Source organism: Brachyhypopomus gauderio, chromosome 1 (genome assembly GCF_052324685.1).
Source record: "Brachyhypopomus gauderio isolate BG-103 chromosome 1, BGAUD_0.2, whole genome shotgun sequence".
Classification (NCBI taxonomy): Eukaryota; Metazoa; Chordata; class Actinopteri; order Gymnotiformes; family Hypopomidae; genus Brachyhypopomus; species Brachyhypopomus gauderio.
The window spans coordinates 35,873,510-35,884,011 of NC_135211.1; the positions used below are offsets into that span (position 1 = coordinate 35,873,510).

General features: G+C 42.9%; 1 protein-coding gene across 2 annotated transcripts in view; it reads left to right on the forward strand.

The window, feature by feature from the left end:
• The first annotated feature begins 204 nt into the window (after positions 1-204).
• The window catches only part of psme4a (proteasome activator subunit 4a), a 33,390-nt gene continuing 23,092 nt past the window's right edge, over positions 205-10,502 (forward strand). Inside the window, exons 1-10 of one of the 2 annotated variants that reach the window (XM_077012373.1) lie at positions 206-667; positions 2,736-2,876; positions 4,315-4,431; positions 4,826-4,882; positions 6,188-6,232; positions 8,357-8,506; positions 9,126-9,189; positions 9,288-9,362; positions 9,949-10,071; positions 10,207-10,299. In XM_077012373.1, coding sequence (XP_076868488.1) covers positions 471-667; positions 2,736-2,876; positions 4,315-4,431; positions 4,826-4,882; positions 6,188-6,232; positions 8,357-8,506; positions 9,126-9,189; positions 9,288-9,362; positions 9,949-10,071; positions 10,207-10,299 — 1,062 coding nt within the window. In that variant the 5' untranslated portion in view covers positions 206-470. Of the gene's footprint in view, positions 668-2,735; positions 2,877-4,314; positions 4,432-4,825; positions 4,883-6,187; positions 6,233-8,356; positions 8,507-9,125; positions 9,190-9,287; positions 9,363-9,948; positions 10,072-10,206; positions 10,300-10,502 lie in introns of both variants that reach the window. The other variant, XM_077012382.1, reaches the window with a different exon arrangement.

Here is a 10,502-nt window from a genome sequence, read left to right on the forward strand (position 1 = left end):
GTCACCTCGGTTGCTTTCGTAACAGAGATAGCAGGATAATTAGCAAGGGGTGTCGGAAAAAAAAAATCATTTAGCAGGTCAACCGGAAGTGACGATGGGCCCAGCCCCCCGTAAGTGGGCGGGGTTTTGTAGTGTTTTTGTTAGGCGACAATATGGTTGGTTAACCTCGAGCGGCGACAAACAGCTGGAGTCAGGGTAGGCAGGGAGGATGACGAGAGGATGACAGCTGACGGCGCTAGATAAAGATGTGGTCGCTCCTGCGGCAGTTCACTTATACCCAGTGATGCTAGAACACTAGTGTGAACAGGGAGGAACCGCAACCGGTTTATTTCATTAACACACGTTCATTTACAGGAGTCTCGGTCCACATCAGACGCTGAATTAGCACAAATTGGAATTGCTACAGTAGTAATTTTCAGGACATTTTTTTTTAATCAGAGGTAAAAGAAGCACGTTTACACCGCCGTAATATGAAAAAAGAAGTCTCTGAAGCATTAGGTTTTGTTCCTCAGAAAGACATTGTTTACAACAAACTCCTTCCTTATGAGGACAAATTGGACGCAGAGTCTAATGAAATATTGGCCCAAATCAAAGGGAACCTTGGCCGGGCCGTTCAGCTTAGGGAATTATGGCCAGGTGTCACGTTTTGGACGAGGAAACTTTCCACGTAAGTAGGCGACGCAATTTACAGCAAGTTTATGTCTGCAACACCTGGTAGATCTTTGTCAAAAATTTTAATATATTATATATAATATGTAACCAGAATCAAATCATTTGTATAGAAGAAAAGTAACTTATCGTTATAAACCTTCGTTTATCAAGCATATTTTAACAAGATTTGAATTGAATAAACCTGGCTCGGTTATTCGCTGTTTAAAATTAAGAGAGTTGCGCCCTAAAACATTTACGGTCCTGTCCGAGTATTATTTCATTAGAAACCAGGGAAGGAGGACACTGATTGCCCATATTGTGATGCATAACCTTTCACATTAGTTCTTTAACTGGACAGCAGTGTGTTCAGTGTCCATGTGTAGTTTGGGGTGTCATTAAATAGACATGTGTCTTAACACATTTTAAATTTGACCTTGCTAGCATCATTTCACAAGGATTGCAAAAGATCGTGTTTTGAAGCCAATAGACCAAGAATCCTTCATCATGTTTCATTAAAGTACTGCTATTTTGAGATCTCAGCTAGCATGAATAGGCACTGCAGTCAGGCTGCTTATGATCCTTTCTATGAGTAAACAGTAAACACCGAGTATTACACAATTCAAATGTCTGGTTGCTATTTGAGCCCTAACAGCTGTCCATTACGACGCAAATGTTAAGTGGAAATATGATGTGTCACGTTGAAACCTTAGTTGAGTTTAATCATATGCCAACTTTACTATGTGTTTTTGGAAAAGACAAAGGAGTGGTTTGTAAAGTAAGAACAGCTTGTAAGAGGGTGGGGCTTTTGACAGTTTATTTTGCTCTCAGCTCTAGGGACACATGAACAGATTTAGTGTTTTGAGTGAACAGCTGAACTTTGGATCTGTTCAGTGTTCATTCAGTGTTCTGGATCTGTTCATCAGCTTACAGTCTAATAACCTAACTGGCCTAGCTATCATATGTGGGTCATTTGCCATACAGACATTGAGAGAATAATCTCATGCCTTTTGGCACAGTTTGTTACTGCTGCCCAAGGAGGGAAACTATGACAGCAAGAGCTGTACAGCACAGTAAAACTTTAAAGTGTCAAGAGGCACACCCCAAACCTGTGCACCCCAAACCTGTGCACCCCAAACCTGTGCACCCCAAACCTGTGCACCCCAAACCTGTGCACCCCGGACCTGTGCACCCCAAACCTGTGCACGCAACTTCATTCAATCCAAAGACTGAGGCTTTGGAAGCAGCCTGCATCATGGGAAAAGCCTCCAGTTAGGAGAGGCAGAAGAGCGGCGGGTGTTTGTAACCACACAAGCATTCAGACAGGTCATGGAGAAGTCCAGTGGCAGTGCTCTAGAGGATCTGGAAACGAGTGGAGACCAGGTCTGACTGACAGGCCCCAAGAGCTGTGTGGGGAAGCTTTGAAGCTTTGTTCTGTAGGCTATATATGTTTACCATACTCAATCAGAAAGCCACAATCTCATCTATAGCTTTTTCCTGATCTGAACTTTATGGAATTGAAGGCCACTCAGATAGTCAAACTAGTTTAGTCATGGCCTGGTGGTTAGGGAATTGGTCTTGTGAGCGGAGGGTCCTGGGTTCGATTCCCAGACCTGAGGCCATGGCTGAGGTGCCCCTGAGCAAGGCCCATAACCCTCAATTGCTCACTTGTATAAAAAATGAGATAAAAATGTAAGTCGCTCTGGATAAGGGTGTCTGCCAAATGCCATAAATGTAAATGTAGTTTAGTGTGGAATACATATATTCAACCTGAGTGCTGTTATGTGTCAGTTAAATCAGCTGAGCTGAACCAATCACAGACCAGGGAGGGAAAATTAAACATTGAAATTTCTGAGTTAGTGTGATGTAATGCAAATCGTAATGAACCTAACTATGGCAAGTGTTTTTTTCGCTCTCTTAGCTGAATCACAACATGAGGCTTCCGAGTCATGCAAACCCATCAAAGTGTTGCCCCAACTAAACTCAGGCTCAAACTATTACAATTATATATGGGGGAAAAATGTTTTGTGGACTGTTTATTTCTAATTAGGCGTCTGATTATGTGTAACTGTCTGATCTCCTTCCAGCTACATCCGCCTGTATGGCAGGAAGTTCAGCAAAGAAGACCATGTGCTGTTCATCAAGCTCTTGTTCGAGCTGGTCACTCTTACCAAGCTGGAGATCACCGTCATGCAAGGCTTTGCCAGACTCCTCATCAGCTTGCTCAAGTAACCCCACACAACGCCACTGTGATGCGGATTGTTTTGCAGAGCGAGTAGGACACGAACGCAAACGCTGAGTAGAGCCAGATTTATTAGAAGAGTCATGTAAGCAGTACAAGGTCAAATAGGGAAGGCAATGAGAAAACAAACAAAACCAAGACATGAATAATGATCTTGTAACGTGGCTCGCGCCACGGAGCGAGGAGACGGACACAATCGCTGAGAAGAGCGAGATTTATTGCAGGGCATTCCATAATCGTCATCGTAGTGGCAGGCAGGGGTCATAACAGGAGAGCCATCAAGGTTGGACAGGTACAGGGGCATAACGATACGGAAAGCAACAAACGACAGCAGGGCAACACGAAACTGAGAAACACATAAACGGTCAGACATCCAAAACAACCGACAACCAGACTGGGGAAATACAGGGACTATATGAACACTGAACTAAACTAGGAACAGGTGGGGACGATTATGACAGGGGCGTGGCGGACAATCAGGGAATCTCAGAGACAACGAGCGGGGCAGGGTAAACAGGCACGGAACACAGACACGAGGGAACCCAGAGTGGCAGCCACGAGAGGGGGCGTTGCCCTACGTGACAGATCTTTATACATTTTCAAGAAAGAGCTAAATCAAATAAACTTACAAATAATAATGAAGAAAACCAAACATTCAAACATACGTTTGTAATTACAGCCGTACAGAAACAAAGACCAGTAACTAGAGAAACTATGGGTATAAATACTTTCACTTAAACACATGGAGCTACTAATGACAGGTGGAGTAACAATTAGACAAGGGGCGTGACTAGCGAAACACGTGGAGAATATAAACAAGAGCACGTGTGAGAACACAACAGATTTGAGTAACGTGGAGGCGGGGCTGGATGTGACACACCATCCAATAGCAATGCTTCCACATACTCTGCCTGTCACAGTATGAATGTTGCATAATAAATGCAGTTACGTTCACCAAAGTGCTGTTGAGCTTACGTAATAGATCTGTAAGTATGTACCATAGTCTTAGAGCAAGAGCAAGAGTAGAGATGCGTGTGGGGGTCAGTGATTTTGAGCTTGATGTTGTATTTCGTATTCACATATTAATAAGAATTCTGTTCTAAGTTTATATCTCATTCCTACTGGGGGTTAGCTACAGTGATTCCTTTATGCCTTTGGTTATCATTGTTTTTTATTTTTCTGAAAAAAATTAAATAATAGTTTAAAATAATAAAATAATATAATGCATAATAATAATTAATAAAATAATAATAATAACATAAACAAAAATAAAATAATAAAAATGAAGTCTTGAATCATGCTAAGAAAACCGGCACTGATCATGTTATGCTATGTATGTTTTTCAGAAAGCTGTTCAGTATAATTATTGATTAATGTCATATTCACTATGTTCAACTGTTCTGTAAAATTCTCTGTCCCTGCAGAAAGAAGGAGCTTCTCTCCAGAGATGACCTAGAATTACCATGGAGACCCTTATATGAGTTACAGGACAGGATCTTGTACTCAAAAACCGAACACCTCGGCCTAAACTGGTTCCCCAGGTAAATGCTTTTATTGACATAGTCAAAATCTCAGTTTTTAAAATAGTTTTTTAAATCTCAGTTTAACTAGCTAAATTAGGGTAGGGTTTTGAAGTGTAATATTTAGTGTTTCATTTTGTGCCACTTGTCATTTTTAACAATTGAGCCCAAGAATTTAGTTAGTTAAAGTTAAAGTTACTTAGTTAAAGAATTTCCTTACTTAGATTTTGTAAAAGTGTTCTCACAGGCTTGTAATCTGCCCTCTACATAAAGATCTATGGATTACAGTTTTGAATGTTGTACATTTCATTGTAGTTCATAATAACTCAATGTTTGTTTAACATTAGTGCAGTGATGCGTACCAGTCAGTGTTGAGCTGAGTCTGCCTTTGTGTCATGTCTTCCCCCGTGTTTAGTTCTCTCCGGCCACACTCCTCCTCTAAGCACTTAATCATAAAAATTGCTCAGAGATGGTAAGGACCCTGCTGCTTTGTCTTGATGTTTAACTTATTGGTTCACACCACTGCTTCCCAAACATTAATTGCATTGCATGTTGTGGAAAAAAAAAAAGAACAGCTCATCCCAGCTGCAATGACCACGCAAAGTTTCCAGCAGAAATAGAAACGTATCACACACCAGCAATCCTACAAGTTTTGGAGGATTGCCGGGCCTTTTTCCACACAAGCTCTGGCCCTCTGTTAATAGCAGCTGTTTTTCGCTTGTGCACTTCACGGTGGACACCTGACACCCCAGTGGCCTGCTCCCTCACAGGCCTGTGGCGGCAACCAGAGCCGCCCCACGACTGGTCACATTTTCCCCTCTGAATGAGAGCAGGACTGTTTGAGCTTGTTTCAAAATAAAGGTCACTATGACGAAGAACGCTCTGACCCTGACGGGGTGTTGGGTATCTGCACGTGCTGCCCTGAGGAGCTTGTGAGTTGGGCTGCTTTTTGATTTGTGGTGTATGCGCCTAATGGTCTCGATGACGCCAGGTTGTGTTCCTCCGTCCTGGTGTTTTTGTGGATATTTTTAGATTATATATCACATTGCTCAATCCCCTACTCAATCCCCTGAAAGCTCTTTTCCAGCCAGGCAGGGCCAGTGAAGCCGTGTGAGGATGGCGTGTGAGGTGAAACGTGTCCGTGGTCAGGGCCTGCTCTTTGTTTCTTATCAACAGGGGATCAGTAGGGTTTGTATGTTGTGTCTGGCCATATTGATCAGAGTTTGAGTTATTTATGTGTGTTTGTTTTATTATTGTTTTGTATTTCATATGTTTTGTGCCTTTATTTATTTTTATTTACTTAAATGGGTGGTTTCACATGGCTACAGCATTCGGCCATGAAAAAGCCATGGATTGTTTGTCTGTGGAATCAATGCTTGTGCTAACTACACAGTAACTAATGAGCATGCTAGCTAGTCAGCAACCGCTGCCCTACCCAACACTGTTGGTGCAGGCCTGAAGCAAACAGTAGCTGTCACCTTTGAAGTAGAAATGCACTGAAGAACCCTGGGGCTGCTCCAATGCCATCTAACAAGAAGAAATTAGCAGCTTTAGCATAAATCAATGAAATGTGCATCTAGAGGAGAAATATGGAACCTAAAGTTGGTTGAACTGTAGTTAATGGTTTAATAATGCGTGGCGTCATTGTCCATTCCAGAAATTCCACGTCAGGATCTGTACATGTCTGTCTGCATCCATGTGTGTTCAGCTCCTGTTTATGTGACTGAAGAACCATCTGTGAGCACGTGAATCTCAGTTCTCTGCTTTCTGTTTTCAGCTCGGTGGAGGGTGTGCTGAAGACTTTGGTGAAGAGCTGCAGACCGTAAGTTCTCTACGTTTTTCATGTTAATGGCATTAGGGTAGCGCGGTTAAAGGTTGGGAAAAAAACCAAGGTGTAGTCTACCATGAATGGATCGGGAGTTTCAACAGGTTTCCTGATGAACATACATTTCATGGTGGTTCTGGGAGACACGTGGATGGAGCTACCATAATTAGTCAGGGGAAAGCTGTTTCCAGGAGATCTGCTTAAATCAAGCTTGCAGCTTGCTTGTGCTGAGTGTGTGTCGGTGTTAACAGATTTTGTTATGTAGGAAAAATACTCGTAAGTTATTAGAATAGACTTTGGCGGTTTTGCAGTTCCTTTTAGTTTCTGTTGTGTTTGTGTAGTCAGAGAAGGGGGTTACCAGGTCTGTAATATTGAAGTCTGGACTACTCATAATCAAAATATAATCACATCTCCAATATGAGGAAGTAATAAAATGATACATACACACACACCCATCCCTTTTTCAGAAACACTTCTTACACCAGTTACACTCACTGAGCACTGTGATGGATATTAGGGTTGTTTTAGCCTTGATTAATAAAGAGTCTTAATGAGGTGTTAGCGCTCACAGCCAGGGTGCATGCATTTATCCCAAATAAACTTCTATAAAGAAGACACTTCAGTGTGCAATTTATATGGTCGTGACATAGGTTTGGTCATCCTTAATGGGTCATCAGAGAATTAGAAAACTTAACCAGTTGGTCAATAAGAGACGTGCACTGCTTAATTTGTATCTCTGGCTAGTCACAAACAGGTGGTTGCTGCTTCCTGCAGGGGCTCTCTGTGCTTGCGTTATCTCTGTTCTGGGATAGCGAAGGTCAAACAAGCTGTTCTCCCTTGCAAAGGCTGGAACAGAGGTCCTCTTACACACACACACACACACACACACACACACACATAGAGCACAAACCTTCCATCATACTTATGACACATTCATTATGAACACAAATAAAGTGTAATACAAGAGCAAAATAGCATAGGAATGAGCATTATGTAAGTATCACTGCCACAACACTTTGAGGTATTCCCTATCTAATAGGAGTAATATGTTGGTGTATAATTACAAACAGTAGCCAGTACAGACATTCACAGTCTTGCCATCCTTTCCATCTCCCTGAGAGTGCAGGACCTCTGCTGGACAGTTATTTGGGCATGAAACCACCCCCAGTATCAGTGACATGGCCGTGTCAAGGATGTGGAGGTGGAACAAGTTTATCATGCACAGGAGTGTTAGCATTTTGACCATTTGACTCAGTTGTGCCTGCTCTGCCTGCCAGAAATGTCCAGCCCTTTAAATAAAGAGGGGTTGTATATAGCAGTCTGTGATCTATGTCTAGAATATGAATGGCTCTAGTCTTAACCATGATGCTTTTGCAACATTAAACATTTATAATTCTACTTAACAATGAATGCTGGAAATATTAAATGAGACTCATAGAGATGAAAAGTGCTCAAGTGTTTGTACTTCAGGACATCGAAGGGGAAAATAAGCGAAAACTCATGGTTCCAGTGAGTTGAGGGCTAGTCAGACAGACATGCACCTTCAATCCTTCAAAGGCTTGTGATGCTACTAGGCTAATTTAAATCAGGCCTCAGCGAGAGTTTCCTGTCACTGAGAGAATGGAGGGACCGCTAGACACACATACACCTGCTGTCCAAACCCTTAACTGCCACCATGAGACCTTGATATTGGTAAAGGCACTCCTTTAGACATGTTGTCTTGGTAACTGTTCTAGTCAGTGGCTTTCATTACACTACCACTGCTATTGTTATTCACTACAGTTCACAGAATTGTACAACAGAATGTCGAACAAGATATTGACGTCCATGAATTTCTGCTCTAAAGCACTTTGTGGGCCCTTTTGAAATGACAGGGCGGTTGTGTGCATCTCTTTGTAGATGATCTGTTTACAGTATAGAGAAGGTCATCCAGGCCACCCATACATGTTTATGCTGTGGGCATCTGAGATCAACCATCACTTGTATGGCTTTAATATTGTTTTAGTAGATTGCAGTGTTTGGTATATGCAAATAGGAAAATGTATTTAGAAAACGTGAGACAAAAATGTTAACAGACAATACATTTGTTTTTTTATTGTGTGTGCATATCCGTGTGTGTAGATACTTCCCTGAATCAGCCACTCAGGAGATGCTGGATGAGTGGAGGCCACTGCTCTGTCCGTTTGATGCAACAATGCAGAGAGCTTTTAGCAACTTCGAGCTCTTCCTCCCTACCACGCTTCCTCCCCACCTTCACCACAAAGGCTTCAGGTGAGGCCTGACAAAACCTTCCCTTCCTGCTCTCTAGTTCCTGAAAAAAACCCTTCCTTTCCTGGTCACAAGCCCCCCCCCCGTTCCCTAGTTCCCATTAAAACCCCTCACTTCCTGTTGCCTAGTACTGACAAACCCTCTCCTCCTGCTCCCTAGTTCCTGATAAGCCCCACCCCTTCTATTTCCTAGTTCACATGTATTGTCTTCCTAGTTCACTAGTTCACAACAAGCCCCACCCCTTCTGCTCTCTAGTTCACAACAAGCCCCACCCTTTCTGCTCTCTAGTTCACAACAAGCCCCACCCTTTCTGCTTCCTAGTTCACAAGCCACACCCTTTCTGCTTCCTAGTTCACAACAAGCCCCACCCTTTCTGCTTCCTAGTTCACAACAAGCCCCACCCCTTCTGCTCCCTAATTCCTGCCCTCCCGCTCCCTTGTGTGGCATCACATAGCCATTGTACCATCATCTCTCAAAGTCCTTTCATAGATGGTTCTGTTCAACTGTCTTGAGTAATAAGTACAATTACAAATGGGCCACTCCAAGCCAGGCCAGGGCCATGTGTATCATTTGTGACAGCTGCTTAGAAATGTTACATCTCCCTGATGCCTCTGATCTCCAGATTGTGGTTTGATGACCTGATGAGCTTGTGGGTGTCTGTACAGAATCTCCCCGGATGGGAAACGGTATGTTCACATCTCTTCCTCTGTCACACTCCAATGACTATAGGCTGTAATCACAGCTTAAGGGACTTTCATTCTCCATCTGTTGGTGTGTGTTGCAGAATCTCGTCAGTCTGTTTGCTCGAGTAGCCATTGACAACATTGGTTACATAGACTGGGATCCCTATATACCCAAGGTAAGAAAATACCTATAATCAAGGTGTTCCTATGTAGGTTCTATGTAATTAACATATTGTAGATGTAATACAAACTTATAAGGTCTTATAATCCTACTTTTAAATTAGTTTTGTCTGTACTTAGGTATACAATACTTGTTCTATTTATTAGGATAAGGTGTTTCTCATGTCGTTTAATGCATTATAAATGGAACATTTAGGGGCAGTCATGGCTTAGTGGTAGGGAACTGGTCTTGTGACCGGAGGGTCGTGGGTTTGATTCCCAGACCTGAGGCCATGACTGAGGTGCCCTTGAGCAAGGCACCCAACCCCAACTGCTCCCCGGGCGCCGGGCTAGGGCTGCCCACCGCTCTGGGCACGTGTGATCCACAGCCCCCTAGTAATCACTAGTGTGTGTGTGTGTGTCTTCTAACTGCACAGATGGGTTAAAAGCGGAGGACAAATTTCGATTGCGGTGTAAAAAAATCACAATTGACAAAATACGGCACATTTACAATTTTTTATGGAGTGTTACTCAGTCAATTGCAGATGTCTTGCTTTAACACATGAGCTGTTAATTCATGCTTCTACCATGGACCTGCTTTAGATCTTCACCAGGATCCTGAGGAGTCTGAACCTTCCAGTGGGGTCCAGCCAGACACTCGTATCCCGATATCAGACCAATGCCTACGACATCACTAACGTGGTCACCTGGGTTACGGCTATGCTGGTTAGTGGGGCTCGCTTTCTAGGGGCTAGATGCATTACATGACAATTACCAGTGCATTGTGCATTTTACAGTGTGTGTGTGTGTGTGTGTGTGTGTGTGTGTGTGTGTGTGTGTGTGTGTGTGTGTGTGTGTTAGGGAGGGCCTAGCAAGAAAGCCCAGGCCCAGCTGACTGGCCTCTTCAACAGTATCACCTCTTTCTTTCATCCGTCTAATCATGGGAGATGGATGGTGAGTTTATTATTAACTATTAACTATTAACTATAGTTAACTATAACTATTCTCAGTACATACAGTTCAGGACATGAGCCTCGGGGTGAAGACCTGCTTCAACTCTGGCATATCTGTTACACAGCTAAACACGTGTCAGAGGTCACACTATCTGTAAGGCTTTCATGTAGTTTATTCATATCCATGTCAGGGATTGGATATGT